The sequence below is a fragment of the Coenobita brevimanus genome, chromosome 71 (genome assembly GCF_032717465.1).
Source record: "Coenobita brevimanus isolate Jiangsu-jjx chromosome 71, ASM3271746v2, whole genome shotgun sequence".
Taxonomy (NCBI): Eukaryota; Metazoa; Arthropoda; class Malacostraca; order Decapoda; family Coenobitidae; genus Coenobita; species Coenobita brevimanus.
In genome coordinates this window covers 29,214,683-29,241,775 of record NC_137024.1, presented here as the reverse complement: position 1 = coordinate 29,241,775, position 27,093 = coordinate 29,214,683, and the positions used below count along the sequence as shown (strand labels likewise).

The 27,093-nt window shown below is 42.5% G+C and overlaps 1 protein-coding gene across 1 annotated transcript in view; it reads right to left on the bottom strand.

Moving 5' to 3' along the window:
- Nucleotides 1-27,093, bottom strand: part of polybromo (protein) — a 740,816-nt gene that overhangs the window by 480,887 nt on the left and 232,836 nt on the right. The window contains exon 14 of the mRNA XM_080277986.1: nt 8,303-8,482. Coding sequence (XP_080134112.1) covers nt 8,303-8,482 — 180 coding nt within the window. The remainder of the gene's footprint in view (nt 1-8,302; nt 8,483-27,093) is intronic.

Here is a 27,093-nt window from a genome sequence, read left to right as displayed (position 1 = left end):
TAAAATTACATATGCTTATGGCACATACCTTCAGCTTTCTCCTGGAATGAGTGTTGAACCTTCGTCGGTTACCGTAGGACTTGTGGAGACCTCTAAAGTAGGGTAACGAAGTCTCCACTTTACACTTCCCGACAACCCGTAATATGATTACCACAGCCAGATACAAACACTATAAACACTATTCTACAATTTTCAAGTAGTTTGGGATCCATACTCAAAAAAAAAAAAAACACTGTGAAAGCAATGGAAATTACGAGCGCGTCTGATCGTCGCACTGGCACTAGTTCGCTCTTGGTAGTCTGTCATTTATTTTTCATAAAACCCCTCACACTTTATATTTCTATTACTATATAACACTTATATATATCTACAGTCTTTATCCATAAGTTTCCTTCAGTAGTATTAGTTTATTGTCACTGTAGGGATTCAATTTCTTTCAGTAAAATACGTAGCATTCACTTTCTCGTCCTGTATACTGGCATTGAGAGTGAATGTCACTTTCATCTTCACTCTCATAACTCATAGCATTCAGACATGCTAGAGTGAAACTTTCACTTTCATTACTCCTAGGGTATATACTCGTATTCTTATAATACTACTCATTTACATTTCTATTTACGTTCTCTATTTTATTTACGTTATTTACATTTCTATTTTATTTACACTGTGTTGTGCACTGTCACTTGAAATAACTTATAAAACTATTTTCCATTGTTCACGTATATTTACATTCATTACTTTCACTAGCTGTTTACACATTATTTACAATTCCACTTGCACTGTTTTACTCAATAGAAAGATCGTAGTCACTCTTTTATCAATTGTCAGCCCTTTACCTCTTTCCACATGAGGTTTAGTAGGGGGTAAAGGTCACAGAGCCATTTGCATGGGGGTGAAAAAAGGCCTTGAAGTCAGCAAGAAGAAACATACGTCCTCTCACTTCGGAAGATGACAGTAAACTGATAACGCAGGGCCAGCCAGCCTGGAGGCCTTTTTAGGGGTTATTCAGAGTTACCAATATTACTTCTTGAAACAGCTAAGTCTAGCACTGATATGATTGGCAGGAAATCTAGACAATACATTATAAATTTGGTAGTTCCAGGTGAATGTAAATATCACTTAGGCTACTTAGGCTACTGTGTTGTTGAGTGAAGACGAAGGGGAGCTGCAAGGCTTGGTGGATGAGTTTGAGAGAGTGTGTAAGAAACGGAACCTAAAGGTGAATGTAGGGAAGAGTAAAGTGATGGTCTTTGAGAGAGGTGAAGTCAGTGAATGTACAGCGAGGTTGGATGGTGAGGAATTGGAAAATGTGAGTACGTTGAAGTATTTGGGTAGTGTGATGAGTAAGGATGGAGGTTTGGAGGGTGAAGTGCTTGAAAGGGTACAGCAGGGAAGAAAGGTTGCTGGTTCCTTGAAAGCAGTGATAGGAAACAGGGAAGTGAGCATGGAAGTAAAAAAGTTACTACATGACAGTATTGTGATACCAACTCTAACGTACGGAAGTGAAGCTTGGACATTGTTGGAAGGACACAAGTCAAGAGTGAGAGCAGTGGAAATGAGTTATTTAAGAGGAGCCTGTGGAGTCACGTGGAGAGACAGGCTGACGAATGAGGATATAAAGGAACGTTGTGGTGTGGATGTGGATGTGATAGGAAGCGTTGTGAGGAACACACTGAGGTGGTTTGGCCATGTGGAGAGGATGGAGGGTGAAAGACTGACAAAGAGAGTGTATGTGAGTGAGGTGGAGGGTGGAAGAGGGAGGGGGAGACCGAGGATGAGATGGAGGGATGGGGTGGAGAGGTATATGAGAGAGGGGGGTGTGAGTTGGGAGCAGGGCAGTGAAATGGCGGGGGACAGGGCGACTTGGAGGCGATTTGTTTGTGGCCACCCCAAACGGGATTGAGGCGTCAGGCTTCTCCCTTCCCTCCTTACATGTATATTTATTACGAAAATAGATTAGAGGCCTACTTAGGAGATATATAATCAGAGCTACCAATGTTAAATCTTGAAACAGCTTTGTGTAGCACTGATATGATTGGCAGGAAATCTAGACAATACATTATAAATTAGGTAGTTCCAGGTGAATGTAAATATCACTTAGGCTTCTCCCTTCCCTCCTTACATGAATATTTATTACGAAAATAGATTATACGGCATATTTCAAGGGGAAAAAAACAGCGAAAATTAGCGAACGAGTGCATGTGAGGTGTTGTCAGGTGATAATTAGCCAATTCCAGGTGTATGGCACTCTCACTTACCTGATTTCTTTCTTGTATATATTATTTGGTATAAGAATACAACATAGGGCTTATTTCAATGGATGAAATCAGTGAAAAATTCCAGGGAAGATTTACTTAGCGTAGCATGGCCGGGCAGGCGAGAGGATAGGGTAATGGAGGGGGGGTAGGGAGGGGAGTCAAGAACGGGGAGAAATGGCTAAATTGTCAACAATGGATGGGAGTACAGATGAGATTAGGAGTGCTGACTAGTGTTGGACATTGTCAGTACTGATAGATGATACAAGCCCCCACTTGGAAGCCCGGATGAATTCAAAATAACACAGAATCACAAAAGCGACGCCCCGCGGTATGATCCCTTGCTCCCAAGCGTCACGAAAGTGACGCCCCGCGGTTAAGGGGTTAACTAACAAGGGTTTCTCGATTTAATGTGACTTTACACTTGAGTGATGGTCTCATATTTGCCACGCGTGCCTTGGACAGTCCCGAGCTGATAGACCGTGCGTGGCAGTTTATGCATAAAAACAACTTTTATTTGCCTGTTAGTGGTAGATGGTGGCGACCATCATCCACTCACTTGATGTAGTGCTGCCTACTTCTTCCTTAGCCTTTATCATTCTTTTTCTGTGCCTGCCCTCCTCTCTTCCTATTTCTCCCATCTTTTTTGTCACTACTTATTGCTTTTTTCTTCCGTTACAGGTGGCTTTACATTGAGTGACAAGCCAAATAGTTTCCTGTAAGCCAAGAAACCATTTACAACGCTGGGTGGTAACCATATAACCAAACCATACGTGCTCCCTACGTGTCAAGTGGGTTGGTGGAGGGTTAGTGCCCCTCCCTGTAAAACAAATAACTCAGAGTCAAATGGCCACCCCGTACAGGATTATGGCGTCTGGCAATAGATAGATAGATAGATATTTGCTGTTGCTTAAACTGGTTTTATTCAAACTATAATATTCAAAAATGAAGTTTGGCCCCATTCTGAACAATTTGGCTCATTTTCGGACAAAATTTGCCCAGGAAAGTGATGGCAGATCTAAATTGTTACAAATTGATGCTGCAGAACAGAAAGAAGAAAACCACTCAGACCAAGATAGAGCAGTTCTTTATGAAGAAGACAGAAAACTTAAGGGAGTTATCTTCATCACCAGTAGCATGGGAGTCAGAGGAAGAGGAAGTGGAAGACAGCAGAGCGAGGAGGGACAACAAATTTAGGGTGGGGAGCGGCGGGAGGAGGGACAGCAGCAGATGACGAGTGATGTATAGATGAAGTGAGGTTGTGTGTTGTTATTGTTTGTGACCTACTTACTGTAATGAAAATGTTGCTTTTACTGTAGTGTTTTTACGACCTGCTAATGCATTAATAATGTTGAGGAACTTTCACAATGCCGTGAATGAAGCAGAACTGAAAGAAAATCCACGTAAAAAAAGAAAACAGCATGTATTTGGGGAGAAGTAAACAACACTTTGGCCCAACTAGGACTCAAATGTTGTTTATTTCTCTCCATATATACTGTTCTTGTATTTTGCGTGGATTTTCTTTCAAATTAATATTGTTGCTTTTAAGTTAAGAGTAGCATAACTCTCCAAATGGGCAGACTTTCCCAGAGTCCAGGAACGTAACCCCCAATATTACCACTGTTTCTTATGAGAAAATTACGTTTAAATAACGCGTTTTTAATTAACGCGACCTCTCCAGGAAGCTAACCCAAACGTTATTTGAGAGGTTACTTTATAGGAATTTAGTCCAGTAGCTCCACGAGTCCAATAAAAGTGAATTCCGGTCTATTGAAGTCCATTATATCAAGGTTTTACTGTACATCAACTAGTGGAGATGCAGGAAGAGTGGGAAGTTGACACAACAGTGCGGCTAAAAAAAATGGGGCATCACATCATCACATTAGAAGTAGTTCTCAGTGATGTTTTGTTTATAAAGGCTCCATTGTGCTTGCATGTGTCATCCTTGGTCAGCTAATGGCGACTCTCCATGCTGTTTGATTTCTGGCTGCCTCCCTATTTGGTCCCTTATCCATGAGGTCATACTCTGTGACCTTGTCCCAGGTGTTTTATACTAAAACTCACCTCCCCACATTAGTTTCCCCCCACACTTCAACCTACAGCAGATCATGTCCAACTGCAACTTTTTTTTTTTTTTTATGGAGGACACGCATAATCTGGTGTACAGATTTTTCTTTTATTTAAAAAGCTTTCGTTCCTCTGTTCATCATATTGAAAAAAAAAAAAAAAGTACGCACATGATTGGAGCTAGTCTTATGAACTGGATATGAATGAAGAAGAAGTTTCAGCAGTTAATGGATGAAAGTACAGTGTAACCTCAAATTCATACTGGAAATAATTCAGGTGCAGAAGGTGAGAAGTATGAATATCAAGGGTGGGGGAGGGTAGGGTTACGAGAAGCAAAGAGAGAGAGAGAGAGAGAGAGAGAGAAAATGAATGAGATCAAAGTGTGACCTCAGGGTTAAGGGACTGAATAGGGAGGCTACCAGGAATCATTCAGAGTGAAAAGCCATCATCAGATGCATGCAAGCATGTTGGAGCCTTTATAAATAAAATGAAACAAATGAGCTCAGAGCATTCAACACAACAATGTCCATGACATGACTAAGCATGAATCAGATTCCAATGACAGTGAAGAGGAAGTTCCACAAACTATATATACCAAGCCAACATCAAGAGACCTGTAGAAATGGTTGTCTGCCATGCAAAATTTGATGGCTACTGTTGACGCTTACATCCACAATTCACTACAGCTGGAGAAAATGCCACCCATGCTTGACAAAATCAGACAAGTTTCCATGAAAACATACAACCAAAGAGTCAAGGAGAAATAACAAACCAAAATCACAAGCTTCTTCTATTAATGCCATCAGGTGTTGGTTGTACTTCAAAGCATCACTACAGTACTGATGTCATGGGTGATGATGTGGAAGATGCAGATTCAGCTATGTGGAGTCCTTAGGTGCTGGTTTTGATTTTGAAGGTTCTGGTTCGGTTGATTTGGCCTAAGTTGGGCCTGGTTCATCCAACTAGCCTCACCGACCTCCTGCCTCCGCCACCACTCAAGCTAATTAGCATTTAACTACTGTTTACTTACTACATTACAGGAATGTTGTAACTTTGTTCAGTTTCTTTTCATGTTCAGAGTAAGACAAGAAAATAAATGGAAAAGTCTTTATTTGTCTGCACTGTCACTATTACTCTTTGCACCAACTTATTTTTCCTCCAGATAAGAAGTCCATTTAAATTTGAATGACATAAATTTTGCAAATTTTTTACAGTACCAAGTACTGTAGTGTCTAAATATGAGTATATACTATACTGTACTTTAGTAAAAGAATGAAACCAAATGCATGTTTACAGTATAACTATCTTCGTTATCTCAGCTCGACCAATTTGTGTCTTTGCAGTCTTTTTGGCCACTTTAACTGGCGTACCACATAGCCCATAATGTCTGTGGTGTTATGCAAGGGTATTTACTTGATGTCAGGATCCTGTTAAACATCCATTCATCCACCCATCATCCAATCCTACGTTGCCCCATGAGGAGCGTAGGAGCCCGGGACTAGGCAAGTTGGTCCTGACATTTAATATGAGAGTGACCAGCCTCACTCATCCCTGAGTGGCATTACGTGAGCAATAAATCCCAACCACCCTTTGGATATAAACCTTCACTGGCCCAATCCGATTGGACCGCCATAATTACCCACTAGACCACCAGGTGCAAAAACTTGGTTATATGGTTACCAACCGGCACAGTAAATGGTTTTCTGGTGTACAAGAAACCATTTGGCTTGTCATTCAGTGTAGAATCACCCAAAGGCAGAACGAAGAGGAAAGAATGGAGGAAAAAAAGACAGAGGGAGCGTAAAGTCACCCGTAGGCAGAATGACGAGGAAAGAATGCAGGAAAGAAAGACAGAAGAGGATGGAGGGAAAGAAGGATGGTGGGGAGGAAAGAGCAGACACATGAGACCAGCACTGTATCAAGTGAGTGGATTGTGAGTGCCCCCACCTACCACATCTATTAAACATGATGACACCAAATACAATACTGTGAATGGTAAAAGCATGGGTGTAACAGAAGTGTAAAGATATAGTTTTACATCTCCAATGACCATTTTGTTTTGACAGCATCTCCCCCCCCCCCCAGCAACTGGTAATAAGTATCAGTATTTACAACTATAAAATATCGTACAACCTTTCAAAAGAGATTGAAACCAAGTGGGTGTTGATATGGTAAGCAGTTCCAGAGATTTTTTTTTTTTTTTTTAATATTGAAAGCACACTCGGCTCGTACCTGTTGTCATGGCAAAAGCATTTTCGGCATTTTCATAAGTATGTCATGGACCCTAAAAAGACTGTATAATTATTCACTAATAATATTTATGAGGTATTGTCCATCCATCATCCAATCTATTGTAATTTTAAAATAACTGGGGTCAGAGCAGTGAAACGATGCATTTTTACCTCCTGCAGCTGGCTTTCCCATCTAAATGGGTGCACCTCCCTGCTCAGAAGACAGCTCCAGACTGAGTCCTGGGACAATTTCTCACCTTTCCAATAACATGCTAGTGTCACATACAGCATTCTGCCACAGCGCCTTGACCCAGTTAATTCGAGAGAAAGCATGACATGAATTCGTGTTCCCAGATCTCAAGGGATTCAGCCATGCAGTTCATTAATAAATTAGCACTGATGTCCCTTATCACAAGTTTTTTTCTTTAATAACGGCTGACACAAAAATGCATCTATGTCCCTAAACATGTTAAGGATTTTGTAAAGATGAGAGGGAACTGTGGAGTGACTAAGAGCTGATACAAAAGCCTTCTAGTTTTCCACTTTCTTTGTACTAATTTTAGTGTCGATCCCACTGTTTAGTTTTTGGAACCTTGAAATAGAGTTTTGTGTATGTGGGAGAGGTGAGTTGTTTTATGCAGTCTTGTGAGACAGGCAATCTCTGGTGTGAAATTTGGGTTGAAATGTTGTCTGCTGCCTTGTGGAATGTGGTAATTGTCTGCATTGATTATGATGTTGCTGACCTTTGCAATGTGCCTGTTAATATTGGTGATGGGCATGTTGCTCAGTGTGCTGCAGAGTTGTTCTGTTTCTTCAGTGAATTTTGTCCAGCCTGCTTTCTTGTGCTCTGTGTATGTGAGGCATGATCGCTCTGGTTTGGATCATGTTTCTATAGCAATAAAGGAGAAACGATCTGTAGTGAGTCTGGGTTCTGTTCATTTGGTAGTGCTGAGTGCAACTGTTGCTGAACAGAATGTTATGGTGTAACATAAACCAACATAATAAAACTACTACTATGCAATTCACACATACAAAACATGGGACTACAAACAATGACAACAGCCTGAAACACTGTACATAAACAGAGCTGATAGATGTATGAGAAGGGGAAGAGCAAGAGTAAGTGAAGCAGTAAATGAAGGCTAGTAACATGGATTTGGAAGAAGAAGTGGAGATGCTTGGACTGGCTGGAGTGAGTAAAGTGTTCCTGAATGAGCTTGGAGACTTTTTGACACAACCTACTGACCTCTGTGATTAGACATTTAATAATATGCAACTAGGTTATAGTGATGCACATATCACTGGCTGCAGAAAAACCACTGAAAAAATCCAGTCTGGAAGACTGGCCCTGTGTAGTCTGTCACTACAAAGAACTAAAAAACCTAAGTGCTTTCCCATGATTCCCTGCCACCCATGTTAACCATCTGACAACACACTTAAAATGCCTTCAATAAAAAAAGTATCGGCACCCTGGGGTCGGATAAGATGTGAAATGCTTCGTCTCTGGTTCAACTGGTAGTGTTGGCATGCCTATTTAATTAACAAAAATGGTTGAGCTGCCTTACAGTACAATGTTACTATGCTGAATCCAGCTATATATCTGCAGTATATAAGATAACAACACAAGTGAAGGATACAAAGCAACATAACCGTGTCATTTCCCATAAATCATAGTCCATGTACCATAATGTCTCACACTGAAAGAGTGCTGAAACTTTTTTTTATCGAAGGTACAACAATGCCAAGTACCTCAAGAGCATGACGCTGAAGTGTCAGGGCATCACGGTAGATCTGGGAATCAGGCTCGTTGTAGCGGCAGGCATTCTGGAACATGAGGGTCAGGTCACCCATCATGTCATCCAGGCTCAGGTATGTCCCCGTCTTCCATCGCTGCAGGATACGCTCGAGATCGATTGGCTGCTTGATTACCTATGACACAGAAAGAAAGGATGGTAAGACAGGAGAGATTTTATAACATTAGAGGTGAGAGGGTGCACCTCCACTGTTGCAGGATATGCCTTCACCAAAACACCGTGAAAGAACTCATATACAACCCACTGTATCTATCTACAGCCAGATGCCTTAAACCCATAAGAGGTGGCCATGAGCAAACTACCTCAAAGTTGTTCTGTCCTCCATCATCTAGCTTCCCTCCCCCCAACTCACATCCCCCTCTCTTACAGATCTCTCCATCCTATCTCTTCATCTTATTCTTGGCCTCCCCCCAGTCCTCTGAATCTCCACTCATTCATGTACACTGGATCTCAAAAGTATCGACGCACAGGGGGTGCGATGCCTACCGAAAAGGTTCGAACAACTGCTGACATTACCAACATCTCACTGTGTATCATCAGTGTCTGTCTATATAAACATTACATTTGCTATATGTTTGCAAGAGGATATTGCTAGTTGGCGATACATAACACCTCCCGACATCAGGGCTACCAACGTGCGGTAGGTTGGATACTAATATTTCAGTGACCTTCGTTCTGTGGTCCCAAATGTTTCACACATGTTGTGCACCGATACTTTTATGACCCAGTGTACATTCTTCTATTCAGTCTCTCACCCTCCCTTCTCTCCACATGGCCAAACTGTCTCAAAGTATTTCTCTTAGGGCTTTCAATCGCTTCCACATCAACACCACAATGCTCCTTCACAAGGAGCATTGTGTCCTTCGAACAGAATACAAGTACAGTAATCCCTCTACTATCCAATGTAATACAGCCAAAGGCATGTCCGGAAGGCGGTCCTGTCTGGAAAGTGGGCCCCTAGCTCCTGGACTGGTACTTAAGGACCCTAACCCAGCCTAACTTTGAAAGCCACCAAAATAACTCCCTACTGGACATGCATAGAACCTATTTAAACCTATTTAAGACCCTATTCACACCAATAATGGACATAAAGCATGAAATAAATGAAAAGGAACCAAAGAATGAGGAATTAGAAGTGACTGTACCAAAGCCAGGGTACTTACAGCACGTCTGTGGCCGCCATCTCTAAGGCTTTGGCAGTGGTGAAAATACTCTTGAAGCATATACAGTACTCCAGTGTTGTGCTGCACTTAATTCTTTGCACTGTGAGTTATAATTGTTTAACACTCTACATTGTTCCTAACTGCATCACGCCAGTTTCAACCGCCAATTTGCACTTCACAGTCAATCCTTTGCACTAGTTCTAATTTCTTAACACTGCACAACACTGTAAATTCCCGTGTGGTCTAATGGCAAGGTATAGCAGTTTATTCACTGTTTATTCACAAAAAACGAGCACATGTGGCTTCCATTGCAATAAGCATTTACTCACCATCGAAGTTAGGCAGTAACTGTTGATGACAGGGAAACAGAGTTGCCAGATCGTAACAGCCACATTACCAAACCCCTCAATTTTCATTACTAAATTTAACTATTCACTACCAAATTCATAAAGCTAGCATTTATTCTTCACTAATTATATATACAGTAATCACTCTAATATCCGGACGCCCAATAACCGAACATCCCCACTACCCGGACATAATCGTCCTGGGATCCAACATTCCCAAAATGGTCCGAAAACCCCAAAAAATAAAAAAATAAAAAACTATTTTTTCCCGTCCGTAATTTGAACTTACCGCGCGTGCCACGGGAGAGCATTGTTTTGGCGCGTCATTCCTCCGACGTCCGATAGAGCGCCCCTGCATCCTCATCACTTTCCGCCTGTCTCTCGCCGCGAGTGCACGCTCGTCGTAATGACTGCCCACGTGATCGCTTTTGTGGTGGTGCCCTACCTGCTGCAGGGCCTCCTGCTGCTCTTGGGCCTCCTCTTAGTGTGTGTGATGATGGCCCCGCCACCTGAGAAAAGGAAGAGAGTAGTGTTGACTCTGGAGAGGAAGAGGGAGATATTGGAGAAAGTAGATGCGGGGTGGTCTTCTTCCTGCATTATCCGCGAGTTTAACCTAGCCCGGTCTACTTTGTTCAATGTCAAGAGGTCCCGAGACAAACTCATGCAGTACACGGCTGACTTCTCATCGAGAAGCAAACGCAACGTGGAAAGGAAGGTTATGTTTACCCCCAAGTTTGCAGAAATCGACCGATCCACGTTGATTTGGTATCGACAACAACGTGCTGCTGGTGTGATGGTACGTGGAACGGAGCTGAAGGCTGCTGCTGAGAAGTTCGCAAGGCTTCACGACGCCCTAGACTTCAAGGCATCCGAAGGTTGGCTCTTCGCATTCAAGTTGCAGCATGGCCTTACCAACCGTAAAGCACATGGCGAAGCATTGGACGCTAACGAGGATGGAGTTGACGAGTTTCGGGACAAGATGAAGGGCTTGATCGACAGGGAGGGCCTAACTCTCAGTCAAGTCTACAACGCTGACGAAACTGGCCTATTCTATCGCTCGCTGCCAACGAACACTCTAGCCGAGGAGACGGAGAAGCGTGTACCTGGCCGCAAGCTTTCCAAGGAACGGATATCTGCTTTGAGTTGTGCCAGTGCTAACGGCATGCACCGGCTTAAGCCCGTTGTTGTTGGCCGCGCAAAGCAGCCTCGGTGCCTTCGTGGGGTGATGGATGTCCTTCCTGTCGTCTGGCACCATTCTTTGAAGGCATGGTTCACAGCTGTGATCTTCAAAGACTGGTTTCACCATCACTTCGTCAAGCAGGTCATCCATTACCAGACGAAGACACTGGGAATCCCGCGCGACCAGGTAAAAGCCCTCCTTCTACTCAACAATGCACCTGCCCACCCGTGCGACAAGGACTTGGTTGCTGAAAATGGCCGTATTAGGTGCATGTTTCTGCCACCTAATACGGCTGCTCTCATCCAACCAATGGACCAAGGAGTGATCATGGCAACAAAGCGCCTACACCGAAGGAAGTTCCTGGATGAGGCGATGGTTGTTCTCGAGGACAAGGACGAGTGCAGGGAGGGACGGGACACATGAGGCAAGCGGACTTTGGAAAACCTTCACCGCTACAACATCAAGTCTGTGCTGTACAACTGGGCTAGTGCATGGAAGGAAGTCCCTGTGAAGACTCTGGAAAATGGTTGGTCTCGTCTGCTTCTTGGAACGGATGTGGCGTACGATTTTCTAGGCTTTGACGTGGATGACTTCCATGCACGGCTACGTACGCACGGCGACGATGTAGATGTGGACGATGTTCGTGAGTGGTTGGATGACGATGAGGGCGATCCTGGGTATCAGACCCTGTCTGATATCGAGATCGCGTCTTCGGTTGCAGGTGTCAGTACCGAACTTGAAGATTCCGTCGCTGAAGGCGACGATGATGCGGACTCCTCTCAGCAGGACACTATCCAGTCATCCCCAAGCTAAGCGCACTCCGGGAACATCTAGAGTTCGTCCTAGACTACCTGGAACACTCGGACTGCGACAGGGAGATGGGGCCCTTGGGACTTGTGGAGGAAGTGCGTGCTTTCAGGCAGCGCATCATCAATCGTCAGAATCGTCGGTCATTGCGTCAATCAACCACTGACAGTTTTTTTAGGCCCGTGACCCCCGCTGTGCCCAGCCCTGGTTCCACTCCGTTGCCTCCCCAAGACAGGCCCTCATGCTCCGAGCCACAGCCCAGCACATCAGCCACAGTGAAGTCACCGCTCGACATGAGTTTGCAGCTGTCTTCAGAGTCGTCTGCAGTGGGTACGCCATCACCACGACCCAGCGATGCACCCCTAGGTCACCTGCCAGTGATACTCTCGGACTCTGACAGTGAATAAACAGCAAGAACTTCTCCACTAGACCACACAGTAATTTTGAGTGTTGTGCAGTGAAAAAAAACAGTGTGTTGTGTTAAGGATTTAAAGTTGTGAGGGAAAAGACTCTATAGAAACAAAATTTAACGTAAATAGACTTGTTTGTTTTGGCTTTGGAAAATGAAAAGAATGGGAAAAGTTAAAGTGCAACACTTAGTAAGTTACAATGGAGCATTATTTAGACAAAAGTGCACACTGTGAAGAGAACGGACTTGTGTGTGTTACTGACTAAGTTCAGTGCAAGACTTCAGGAAGAGTGTACTGCAAGTGCTTCAGGAAATCGTTCTTACTGTCAGAGTCCGAAAGGAGGCGGTTATTCATCGAGGTGGCCAGGGACTTGCTGTAAGTAGCCAGAATGTTTCATACTGTACTTTTTTCCATACTATACTTACCTCATTTCACTCTTTAATGTCCTTTATTGGTGTGAATAGGGTGTTAGTAGCTATGCATGTGCAGTAGCAATGTGTTTTTCTGAGTTAGGCTAGATTAGGGTCCATAAGTACCAGAATGTTTATTAATGTATGAACATACTTCTAAACCCTCATTTTATGTTTCTTTTGCATTTATTTCAGTCATTTATGTGCCTTATTGGTGTGATTTGGGTCTTAAATAGGTGCTATGCATGTCCAGAGGGAGTTGTATAGGTGTTTCTCTGAGTTAGGGTCCATACGTACAAGTCCATAAGCTGGGGCCCAATATCCGGACAAAACCAATAACCGGACCTACCTATGGCTCTATTACGTCGCATATTGGAGTGATTACTGTACAAGTGGAAATACATGTAATCACTCTCCTTATAATTAACAGCATGTTGATTATTTTCATGCTATGTAGGCTATGAGATTAATCAGAGAGACCAAACAATCCACCATCTCTATCCTGTGTATCCTCATACATGTGAAAAATCAGTTTGGTAATGCATTATTCTGATTCATTACCAAACGAATTTTTCATTACCAAATTGGCCCACATTTGGTAATGAAAAATACCAAATGGCAACCCGGAGGGGGGAGGGGGGAGGAAGGAAGGGGTGAGGGGGCCATGGTGTAAACCAGCTGTTTGGTGCTGCGTGGGAATTTCAAATTACGAGTGGGAAAAAATTTGGATTTTTGTGGGGATTTTTTTCTTTTTTTGGCCATTTTTGGGTTCTGAAAGTCCAGGCCCACAATGTCCAGTAAGTGGGGTGTTCTTTAAAGTAGGCGTCCGGAAAGTACGGGGATTACTGTATAAGCTTCACACTGATATGTTAGAGTGGGGATCACAACACTTTCATCAAGAACTTCTTTGCTTCTATACTCACTTCCCTATTTCTTATCACTGTTCTCAGTGAACCTCCAATCTTTCTTCTCTGTTGTACCCTTTCATGTACTTCACCACTAAACTTAAATCCATACTCATCAAACTATAAATATTTGAAAGCAGAAACAGCTTCATTTCTGGATCATCCAGCCTCATTGTACACTCAGAGCCTTCATTCCACTCAAAGACCATTAGTTTACTTATACCTACATTCAATTTCATATTTCACCTTTTACATACACTTCCAAACTCATTTACCAAGCCTTGAAAACTCCGCTCATCTTCACTTAGCAAAACAATAACATCAGCAAAAAACAATATTGGCATTATTTGAACCTTACCCTCTTACCAATAACACCAACACCCACTGCACTCCCTTGTATCTCTAATAAATTCATCCATATGATCAGATGGATGTGTAGTGTGTCCTTGAATGTGAGGCATGGGGGTGGGGGGAGCTAGATTTACAGCTGAAAAGTTGAGAGGAAGGATGGAACTGGTGCGTACTGGTGCTGTGATGTGGAGGGGTAGATTGAGATGGATTGGACATATGCAGAGGATGGAGGATGACAGCTGGGTGCAGAAAGTGGGAAGTGTGAAAGTCAGGGGTAGGGATGTGAAAGACAGACTGAAAAAAACCTTGGACGAGGTCAAAAAGTATGACCTCAGGGATAAGGGACTGAATAAGGTGGCGTAAAGAATCGCTATTAAATGACCAAGGATGACATACGCAAGCATGTTAGAGACTTTATAAAATCAGGGTGGTACCTGTGAAGTTGAAACAGGGATGTGTCATGTCTCCATGGTTGTTCAATCTGTACATGGATGGGGTAATAAAAGTGGTACAAGGTAGGGTAGTGGATGTTGGAGTGGTCCTGGTGAGAGAGGGTAGTGTTTGGAAACTCCCTGTACTGTTGTTTGCAGATGATACTGTGTTGTTGAGTGAAGACGAAGGAGAGCTGCAAGGCTTGGTGGATGAGTTTGGGAGAGTGTGTAAGAAACGGAATCTAAAGGTGAATGTAAGAAAGAGTAAAGTGATGGTCTTTGAGAGAGGTGAAGTCAGTGAATGTACAGCAAGGTTGGATGGTGAGGAACTAGAAAATGTGAGTATGTTTATGTACTAGGGTAGTGTGATGAGTAAGGATGGAGGTTTGGAGGGTGAAGTGCTTGAAAGGGTACAGCTGGGAAGAAAGGTTGCTGGTTCCTTGAAAGCAGTGATAAGAAGCAGGGAGGTGAGCATGGAAGTGAAAAAGTTACTACATGACAGTATTGTGATACCAACTCTAACGTATGGAAGTAAAACTTGGACGTTGCTGGAAGGACACAAGTCAAGAGTGTAAGCAGTGGAAATGAGTTATTTAAGAGGAGCCTGTGGAGTCACATGGAGAGACAGGCTGACAAATGAGGATGTAAAGGAGCATTGTGGTGTGGATGTGGATGTGATAGGAAGCGTTAGGAGGAATACACTGAGGTGGTTTGGTCATGTGGAGAGGATGAAGGGTGAAAGACTGACAAAGAGAGTGTATGTGAGTGAGGTGGAGGGGGGAAGAGGGAGGGGGAGGCCGAGGATGAGATGGAGGGATGGGGTGGAGAGGTAGCCTATATGAGAGAGAGGGGGTGAGTTGGGAGCGGGGCAGTGAAATGGCAGGGGACAGGGCGACGTGGAGGCGATTTGTTTGTGGCCACCCCGATGGGATTGAGGCATCTGGCAATAGATAGATAGACCTGTGAAACAGATAGAAAAACTGGTGACAAAGAGAGCTGGAGTTCCTGTTTCATTAGCCTCTAAGTGGTAGTAAAGATGATCTAGTAGTAGTACAGATCTAGTAGTAGTAAAGATCTAGTAGCAGTAAAGATGATTTAATAGCAGAAAGGGTAGGCTGCCCAGCCCAGGGAAGTACTACCGCCAAGGTAACAGGGGACTCAAGGAATAGCCTGGATTCCATTTTCTCTCCTAGGCCATGCTAGCTGGTTACACATTTTTCTGCCCCACACATCAGCCGGCATCAGGCTGCCCTCCTTACACAACACACACATCCACATTATATCACACTGCCTTAAACCAGCTATCCTCTCTCCATAAAACACCAATCTTGTCATTATAAATCATACACATTCCACAACACATGCCTACTCCCCCCCCCCCATAAAAAGAACCATGGCTGTTGCTATACTGGGAATCAGTGGGTTCTCAGATGACCGCCACCAGTGGGGCTGGGTCATTTGCACAGTGCCCTCCCAGTCGTCATCAAGCAACTGTGCCACCTTCAGTATTGCAGCACCCCAAAACCGCTCGTCAGTGCAGTGAAATTTTCTATCTATCTATCTATCTATCTATTGCCAGACGCCATAATCCCATAAGGGGTGGCCGTTTGACTTTGATTTATTTGTTTTACGGGGTTCTTCTGCAATATTAGGGGGCTTCCACATCAACTCTGTTCACAATTTTCTCCAGCTTGAATCCCCAGATCTGCTATTTTTGACGGAGCCTCAAGTAAGCTCTACCTCTGATTTACCTAGATTTAATTTTCCTGGTTGTAATTTATGTTGATTCAAATGTCAGATTCAAAGGAGGCATATGTCGCCTTTCTAAATCAGAAATTGCCCTGGAGGAGATACCTACATTTAATTGTTCTTATTTCGACTATTCCATTATACAAATTAAATTCTTTTGGTAAAATTAAGTATTTCTGTTGTGTTTATCATTCCCCTAATGCCCCTGCAGAGCCAAGTATATTTGACTCTCCGTCTTCACAACTAAGTGTCCTCAACATTAACACTGCATCAGAAATTTCTATCCTGGGCGATTTTAATGTCCATAATGCTGAATGGCTCACTTATTCAGCCAGAACTGATGACTCTGGTCTTGAATGTAAGCTATCTGCAGACTCACTTAATCTCACCCAGTTTGTCAACCAACCGACCCGTGTACGAGACAACCCCGACCAAATTCCCCACCTATTGGACTTGTTTCTAACAACCAAATTTGATCATTATAAAGTCAAAGTGAAGTTCCCCCTTGGATCTTCGGATCATTGTCTGACACAAGCCACTAGTTTAACACCTATCACACTCTCCTGCTCTGAACCTGTCATGGTGACTAAATGGTACTACAACAGGGCAGACTGGGAGGGTCTCCAAAATTTTTTTGTGGATGTTCCTTGGACCTCCTTTTTCTCTTAAGATGAAAACTCCACATTGGGCCACATACAGGATTTCATTAAAGTCAGCATGGAAACATTTATTCCCCATCACAGTTACAGAAAAAGATGTAATTCACCTAAACGGTTTGACCACAATTGTGCTTGAGTAACAGAACATAAAACAATAGGCTATAACACTTATACAAGGACCAGAACTACAGAAGCCTTAAACTATTATAGAAATATCAGAAACCATGCCAAAACTATTATCAATCTTTCTAAATCAAACTTTCTTCATAGACAAGCTAGCAAACTACTAAACAACCCAAATGATAACAAAATAATCTGGTCTACCATTAATTCATTCAAATCTAACTTCACTACCACTTCATCCATTCCACTGTTGCAGTCTCCCAATAGAAATCTAGTAAGTAACCACGTGGTAAAGCCAACCTTCTTGTTGATATTTTTTCAACAAACTGAATCCTAAATACAGAAAATCACAATATTCCTGTACAGTGTATTTGATTTTGATTCCTCTCAAATACCCACTTTCATGATTCATGCAAGATACGTACAAGCTTTTACAGAATCTCTCCGTAGACAAAGCAACTGGTCCAGATGAAATTCCTTCAATAGTACTTAAAAATTGCTCCCCATTGCTAGCTCCTGTATTGGTAAAATTTTTCCGCTTATGCATCTGCACCTCAAGTTTTCCAGCCTCTTGGAAAGAAGCAAATATCCATCCTGTTCCTGAAAAGGGGGCCACTTCTGATCCATCAAACTATACACCAATCGCTATAACTTCCGTTCTCGGTAAAGTTTTTGAGACACTAATAAGCAAACACATAGTCATGCACCTGGAAATCAATAAATTAATCAATGATTGGCAGTATGGATTTAGACAAGAATGTTCAATTGTAGACATTCTTTGCCTTCTTACCCATCAGATTAAAAAAACAATAGACCAACATGGTGAAACACCCACAACAGCACTTGATACTTCAAAAGCATTTGACAGAGTATGGCACCGGGCCATACTGTCTAAGATGTCACACTATGGCCTTGCATCACTGGTTCCTCTGATTTCTTCTTACCTTCATAACAAAAAAATACGGGTCATGGTAGATGGAATTTATTCCTAATTTCATTCCATAGATGCTGGCATACCTCAGGGATCAGTTTTGGCCCCAACCCTTTTCTCATTCATATAAATGACCTCCTATCTGTCACTCACAACCCAATACACTCTTATGCTGATGAGTCAACACTTCACAGTTCTTTCAAATTTAGTAACTCCTTTACACAGTCTGATATTATAGATTCCCAAATAAACATAGCAATTTCTCTGATCCACGACCTTGCTAAAATTAATCAATGGGGGCAAACAAATCTGGTCTCATTTAATGCTCAGAAAAGGAAATACATTAATTTCTCCAACAGAAAGAATCCCTCAGACTCCCTCATAATTTTACATTATGTCAATATTCCCATATTCACTACAGTTGATATACTAGGTTTCACACTAAACACCAACCCAAGGTAGACAGCTTATGTTACATCCCTTGCTAAAATAGTTTATAAAAAACTGGGACTTCTGTACAGAGTTCGTGAATTCTTCACAGACGAGCAGTTGGCCACAATATACAAAAGTCATATGCGTTCTCAGATCGAATACTGTTCGTCACTGCGGAGTGGATGTGGAGTGGTTGCATTGAGGCCGTTGGACAAAATTCAAAATAAAGCCATCAGATTAATCAATAACCATGCCGTTACCCAGGGCCTTCCTCCGTTATCAGTACGCAGAGATGTTGCATCTTCAGCATTATTTTATCGATATTTTTACCATAAGTGCTCGGACGAACTTTCTTCAATTGTATCTCCCCTTCACATTTTCTGAAATACTTGGGCAGCTGGAAGCGCCCATTCTCTCTCCCCCGCAATGCAGAACCTCTGCTTGTCAAAATTCATTTATCTCCAGAACTACTACTCTGGAATTCACTTCCTGGGAGTTGTGTCCCACAAACGTTTAATCCACTTTTATTAAATCCAAGTGTTATAAATATTTTATCAATGGAGGATGCCTTTAGTCATATGGACTTGTTTTTTATTATTATTATTTCCTTTGTTTTTCCCTCCTCCTTTCATTCTCTTAAAAAAAATAAATAAAATAAAAAAATAATGCAAATTACTCTGAAAATAGGAAGTTATATATTCTGGAAAGAGGTGAAGAAATGTAGAAGTGACAGCAGAAAGAAATGTGAAGTGTGAAGGACGTAGGTGGTTGATAATTAACCCATGGGGATGAAGTAAGGACCAGATGGAGCAAATATTTTGAAAGCCTGATGAATGGGAATAGAGAGAGCAAAGCCGCTGTTACATAATTGGTTTTGGGGGTGTGCAGACAATGAATGGAGTGATGGGAAACAAGACACTCACACAAGTGAAGAATGCTGTGAAGCTGATGAAAAATGGGAAAGCAGCTGGGGTTGATGAGGTGTATGCAGAGATGATTGCTGTAAGTGTAATGGAAAGAGTGGAATGAAAAGCTAGTTGGAGATACATAAGAAGGCATGGATGAGTGAAACTGTGCCTGCAGAGTGGAAAAAGGCTGTGATAGTACCCCAGTACAAAAATAAAGGTGAGCAAATTGAGTGCAAGAATTATCGTGGCATAAGTTTACTGAGTGCTGTAGGGAAGGTATATGGAAGAATTACTGTATTATAAAGTAAGAGAGATGTCAGAAGTCCTAGTGAGTGATGAACAGGGTGGCTTTTGGAGTGGCAGAGGATGTGTGGATCAAATATTTGCTGTGAGGGAGAAAGTGAAGAAGGTCTGTGAGAAGGGCTATAAGATGTTCATGGCATTTATGGATCTGGAAAAAGTAAAAGACAAAGTAGCCAGAGACGAATTGTGGAAGGATTTGTGCATGTACAGTGTACATGGTAAGCTGCTAGGTGCTGTTAGGAGTTTTAATGACGGTAGTGAGGCGTGTGTCAGGGTAAATGGGTAGCTAAGTGAATGGTTCACGATCAATGTGGGCTGGTGACAAGGTTGTGTGATGTCCCCATGGTTGTTCAATTTATACATGGATGGGGTGAAGAAAGAGGTAAAAACATGAGTAATGGAGAGAGGGAAGGAGTTGGTAATGAATTGTAATGGATGGAAAAGCTCAAAATTGTTGTATGCTGATGATGTAGTGCTACTTGCAAATCCCAGACAGAAACTTGGTAGACTAATGTGAAGTTTTGCTGATGTCTGTGAGCGTCGTGCCTTGAGAGTATTTGTAAAAAAGAGTAAAGTGATGGTAATCAAGTGAGAAGGTGACTCCCAGTGTGATGTTACAGTGAATGGAGAGAGACTGGGATTGGTGAGAGAGTTCAAATACCTGGTTAGTGACAGAAAAGAGAGAAAAATATGCAAAAGAAGGGCAGTGTAGATGACACATGGGAGGAAAGTGGCTGGTGTTGTGAGGACTTGAGTGTTGCAACTGTACAAGGCTTACATGAAGGAGTGTTAGTGCCAACTTTAACATGTGAATGTGTGACTATGGTGTGACATGAAAATTATAAGTCAAGAGTGAGAGTAGAGGAGATGGAACTGCTGAGGAATGGTTGTGGAGTACAGAGAGTGGATAGTGTATGAAATAATGTGATTCGTGAAAGATGCGGAATGAGGAAGTCTGTGGACACACGAACTGAAGAGAGAGTGCTGAGATGGTTTGGTCATGAGAGAGAGAATGGATAACAACAGAGTAGTGATAAAGGCATATCTGAGCAAATCTGAAGAAGGGAGGAGGCAAGGTAGAACAGTAAGAAGGTGGATGTATGAGTGTGTGAGGGATAGAGGTATGGAAGTCGGTGAAGCTAGGAGACTGACATGAAATCTAGCTGGCTGAATGAATGTTGTGATAAGTGTATGATCAGGGATTTGGCACCCCTTTCTAAAGTGAGAGTGTTCAGATTGGCTCTACTGGATACATTTATGTGAAGCTACAGAATGTGGTGAAAGTTTTTTTGTGAATCATACTGAGCCAGGATTCCAGGGGCTTGAATGATGAGTGAATGGAAGCATAGCCTCTTGGACTGGGTAAAATTAGACTGTCTGGATGCTGCTACTCCTCACCCTGCCCTGGGTGGGAATGGAGGTCTGGATGATGATGATGATGATTTTTTAATGTGTCTGACACTGGGCAAAGGCTTCAGGGGCCTAATCCCAGGGCATATCCCCAAGGCACAGTAGTCCTCCTACATCTCCACATGTCACCACTTCGGCACTTACACCCACCGTCCATATTGAATAAATGCCAGGGCTGTCTCATGCAGGACTGATGTACTGGTATTAACCAGGGTGTTTTTACGATATGTTGGCGGGTCTTCTGGTGATTCAGTAAAGTCTACTTTCTATGAAAGTCAAATCCATAAACTGTTCCTTGCCCCAGCGGTGATTTGAACCAGGCTGTCTCTCTATTAAGTCACTGACTCCCCTTAAGTATACAGGCATCACTCAGGTGCTGCTTTCCTTAATGTCTGATCACCAATTCGTGTGGTCGTAACTTTGCCTCTCATTAGTTTTAGCTGTCGTGCATCATCTTCTTTTAGTCTGGTTCATCATGAAGCAGTTATTTGCAGTGAAACATGGGCTAGGTAATTCAATTAACTTTTTTTTACATGGGCTAGGTAATTCAATTAACTTTTTTTTATTCATGTCTCTGTGAAAGCACTCATTTTCCACTAGGTTAGGATCGTCAGATGGCACATGTAATTACATTTAGTCGTAAAAGAATGAAAGCACAGAACGCACAAAGCTAATACCAGAAAAAAACTGTCCACTTGATGTCTTTATTATATTAATTTTCAATGTTATATTACCCATAAACAATGCAATGTGCAACACATGACACTTCTATTCACCTGTTGTTTTGGCATGGGACAGATCAGGACTGAGGTGTCTTAATTTCCACCTGAAAGGATACACATAATGCACACAGCTGATACCTGCACAACCATTCACTCAATGTCTTTATTTTACTCATTTTTAACCCCTAGGAGCTGGCTGATGTGTATAACCATCACGATAAGGGGCGCGGAGCAACGCCGGTTGACGTGTAAAGCCGCAAGCATCTTCCAGTCACCCTTTGAACTTTAACTTATCCTTACTTATCGAAGGGACCACCAGGAGACATGGGGATACTTTCATTTGAAAGAGGAAGAGTTAGTGAGTCTTATGTATCTCTAATTTTTTCTCTAGCTATTATAGTTTGGCAGAGGGTTTGAAGTAAGGGTATTTTTTCCATCAAGGATATCCCCCGTACGAAGGTGCATGCGACATCAGAAAACCCCTGGCATGTAAGGATTAATGCTACTGTATATCTATCCATCTATCTACCTATCTACAGCCAGACACCATAATGCCGTAAGGGGTGGCTGTTTGACCTTGAGTTAGTTGTTTTACGAGAGATCCTAACCCTCTGCCAACCCATTTGCTGACATGTAGGGAACACGTGTATGTTGGTTATATGGTTACTACCCAACAATGTAAAAGGTTTCCTGGCTTACAGAAAACCATTAGACTTCTCACCCAAAGTAAAGTCACCTGAAACTGAAAGAAGAGTGATAAAAAGTGACAGGAAAGATGGGAGAAATAGGAGGAGAGGAGAGCAGACACGAAAGGATGATAAAGGTGAAGGAAGAAGTAGGCGGCACTACATCAAGTGAGTGGATAATGACAACCACCACCTATCCCAATAATAATGTACAATATACAATGTTGCAATTCATGTATTGATGCACACCAGCGTTCACAGAAAACTCATCACTTATATCTTCATTCACTCTCACCTAGGTGTGAGTACACACATACACAGCCATAACAACTCTAACCAGCTACTCCTCAGTCTCAAGCTTTCTCATTGCCCACATCACCATTTCCATTAGGAATTTGTCAAAGGCCTTATCCAATTCAACAAAAACAAGGTACATATCCCTTTTCTTTCCTATATATTTTTCCTGATGCAGTCGAACAATGGATATGGAGTCAGTGGTCACTTTGCCTGGCATAAACTCACACTGTATCTCATCATTGCAGTACTCACTCTTTCTCTATTCATCATCATCATCATCATCATCCGGATCTCCTTTCCCACCCTTGGGCAGGCTGAGGAGTGGCAACATCCAGACAGACCAAATTTGCTCAATCCAATGGACCACACTTCTCTAATCATACCCTCTAGAACGCTGTCCATTACCTTCATTATCTGGCTCAAAAGCTTTATGACTATAATTTCCTCGTTCCAGGGCATCACCCTTCCCCTTGTACACATTTACAATCACACTCTTCAGCCAACCATCTGGGACAAACACACACATATATAATCGTATTTATCAAATAAGTAACTAACCCCACTCCTATGTCTCCTGAGGCCTTCAGCATTTCAGCAATCAACACAGACACACCTGCTGCCTTCCCCACCTGCATCCTGCCTATTGCCTTGCTCACAGTAGCAGTATCAATCAAAGGCCAAGGGCCAAACACTGGATCCGCTGACTCCAAACCTTCCCTGTTCCAGTCAAACTCCTCATTCAGCAGCTGGTGATAATGCTTTCTCTAGGTGTCATTAATATCCTCATTGTTCACCATTACCTTTACTTTATCATTCTTCACACATTGCTCATATATGATATCCATTTTCTTCTTCATCTGATTTGCTACCTTAAATATCGTATTCTTCCTTTCAATACCTCATCACATAATGAACTGGTATACGATGGATCAATTACAAGGACTGTTAAGTATCTGACCTTAGGCTCTTTATATAAAAAAAATAAAAAAATAATAACAAATAAAAAGCTAACCTGTTGAGCTAGGACACTAATCCCCCCTCAAAGTATGCCTCCTCAGACTTGATACACGTAGCCCAGCGTTCTTCCCACTGCCTGAAATATTTCTTCAAAGTCAGCTTTTGGTATCTCCTGCAGGGCTTCGTTGCATTCGTCATGATCTCTTTTCTCAATTCAAATCGGGAACCCTTCAACAGTTCTGAGCTTGGGGAATAACCAATAGTTGCACGGAGCCATATCTGGTGAGTAGGGAGCCTGCCAGGCCTGTGGGATGCTATGCATAGCCCAAAACTCCTGAATTAGTCAAGAAGAATGGGTAAGGGTGTTGTGATGGTGCAGTTTCCAAAGGTCTGGTTTCATCCAGTGACCTGAGTCGCAAAGACAACGGATAAAGTCGAGGCAGTAATGTTTGTTGACAGTCTGACCATCTGGTAAATATCTGACGCACAACACCATGGTAGCTGAAAAAAACTGTCAACATGCGAGTGCATTTCACCTTGCTGCGGACCTGCTGTGCCTTTTGGGGCCAAAGCAACCCTGCAAGCTTCCACTGGGATGACTGTAATTTGGTTTCACGGTCATACCCGTTAACATACCGGTTGAAGGGTTCCTGATTTGAAATGAGAGAAGAGATCATAACGAATGCAACGACGCCCTGCAGGAGATACCAAAAGCTGACTTTGAAAAAATGTTTCAGGCAGTGGAGAGAATGCTGGGCTATGTGTATCAAGTCTGAAGAGGCATACTTTGAGGGGGGATTAGTGTCCTAGCTCAACAGGTTAGCTTTTTATTTGTATTTTTTTAAGAGCCCAAGGTCAGATACTTTCGGAACAGACCTTGTAATTGATCCATCGTATACCAGTTCATTATGTGACAGAGGTGGTGAAAGGAAGAATACGATATTTAAGGTAGCATATCAGATGAAGAAGAAAATGGATATCATACGTGAGCAGTGAGTGAAGAATGATAAAGTAAAGGTAATGGCGAACAATGAGGATATTAACGACACCTGGAGAAAGCATTATCACCAGCTGCTGAATGAGGAGTTTGACTGGAACAGGGAAGGTTTGGAGTCAGCGGATCCAGTGTTTGGCCCTTGTCCTTTGATTGATACTGCTACTGTGAGCAAGGCAATAGGCAGGATGCAGGTGGGGAAGGCAGCAGGTGACTCTTCGACTATCTTACTTCTACGATGGAACACATTCTATCCATTTTCTCCTTTCTCTGAAATCTCCATTCTAGGAGATGTCAATGTTCACCACCACCTTTGTCTCTCCTCTCCTTTCACTGATCCATCTGGTGAACAAGCCTACATCTTTTCTATCCTTAACCCCTTAACCGCGGGGCGTCACTTTCGTGACGCTTGGGAGCAAGGGATCATACCGCGGGGTGTCGCTTTTGTGATTCTGTGTTATTTTGAATTCACCCGGGCTTCCAAGTGGGGGCTTGTATCACCTATCAGTACTGCCAATGTCCAACACTAGTCAGCACTCCTAATCTCATCTGTACTCCCATCCATTGTTGACAATTTAGCCATTTCTCCCCGTTCTTGACTCCCCTCCCTACCCCCCCTCCATTACCCTATCCTCTCGCCTGCCCGGCCGTACTACGTTAAGTAAATCTTCCCTGGAATTTTTCACTGATTTCATCCATTGAAATAAGCCCTATGTCCTATTCTTATACCAAATAATATATACAAGAAAGAAATAAGGTAAGTGAGAGTGCCATACACCTGGATTTGGCTAATTATCACCTGACAAAACCTTATGTGCACTTGTTCGCTAATTTTCGCTGTTTTTTCCCCCTTGAAATATGCTGTATAATCTATTTTCGTAATAAATATACATGTAAGGAGGGAAGGGAGAAGCCTAAGTGATATTTACATTCACCTGGAACTACCTAATTTATAATGTATTGTCTAGATTTCCTGCCAATCATATCAGTGCTACACAAAGCTGTTTCAAGATTAACATTGGTAGCTCTGAATATATATCTCCTAAGTAGGCCTCTAATCTATTTTCGTAATAAATATACATGTAAGGAGGGAAGGGAGAAGCCTAAGTGATATTTACATTCACCTGGAACTACCAAATTTATAATGTATTGTCTAGATTTCCTGCCAATCATATCAGTGCTAGACTTAGCTGTTTCAAGAAGTAATATTGGTAACTCTGAATAACCCCTAAAGCAGGCCTCCACGCTCGCCCTCCGTTATCAGTTCACTCTCATCTTCCGAAGCGAGGGCACATATGTTTCCTCTTGCTGACTTCAAGGCCTTCTTTCACCCCCATGCAAATGGCCCGGTGACCTTTACCCCCAACTAAACCTCGTGTGGAAAGAGGTAAAGGGCTGACAATTGATAAAAGAGTGACTACGATCTTTCTATTGAGTAAAACAGTGCAAGTGGAATTGTAAATAATGTGTAAATAATGTGTAAACAGCAAGTGAAAGTAATGAATATAAATATACGTGAACAATGGAAAATAGTTTTATAAGTTATTTCAAGTGACAGTGCACAACACAGTGTAAATAAAATAGAAATGTAAATAACGTAAATAAAATAGAGAACGTAAATAGAAATGTAAATGAGTAGTATTATAAGAATACGAGTATATACCCTAGGAGTAATGAAAGTGAAAGTTTCACTCTAGCATGTCTGAATGCTATGAGTTATGAGAGTGAAGATGAAAGTGACATTCACTCTCAATGCCAGTATACAGGACGAGAAAGTGAATGCTACGTATTTTACTGAAAGAAATTGAATCCCTACAGTGACAATAAACTAATACTACTGAAGGAAACTTATGGATAAAGACTGTAGATATATATACAGTACTCGTCAGAAGTATTCAGCGTTGTCCGCCGGGCGCGCAATACAGTACTTATGGCCCAAAAAGAATCACCCATTTTTGGGGGTAAGAATTGAGCCACAAGTTTGAGCTCCGAGCATGACGTCACGGTAGCCTGAGGCCTTCCGACACGCTGGTTGGTTCCCGCCTCAGTCGCCCACAGGCTGCCTGAGAGAGAGGAACTCCGCCGAGTGTCCCTCTCAAATTGCGCCATTTTTTACCGAGTGTCCCGCAGTGTTTTGGCCTTTAAAACTTTGCTATGGCACCTACCCGTGAACTATCGAGTGAAATCATATCCCAGATCATTGCTCTAAAGGAGGCAGGCCACCAGACAAAGGAAATTAGTGAATTGGTTGGTGTGGCACGATCGACAGTGCGTCGTTGGTGTGCGCGGTTTCGGGAGGAAAACAGTGGTGAAGTTCCCACAAAGAAACCGAGGTCTGGTAGGCCTAGGAAAACTTCCCCAAGGTCTGTTAATGTTTTAAAACGTGCAGTGGAGTTTAATCCTCGTGTGAGTGCAAGGAAAATTAAGGAGAGCAACCCAGAAGTGTTTGGTGAGGTGTCAGTGAGAACAGTGTCTCGTAGGGTGCATGAGCTTGGTTACACAAGTCACAGGCCTGTGAAAAAGCCTCTTCTCTCTAGCAGCCAGAGAATTC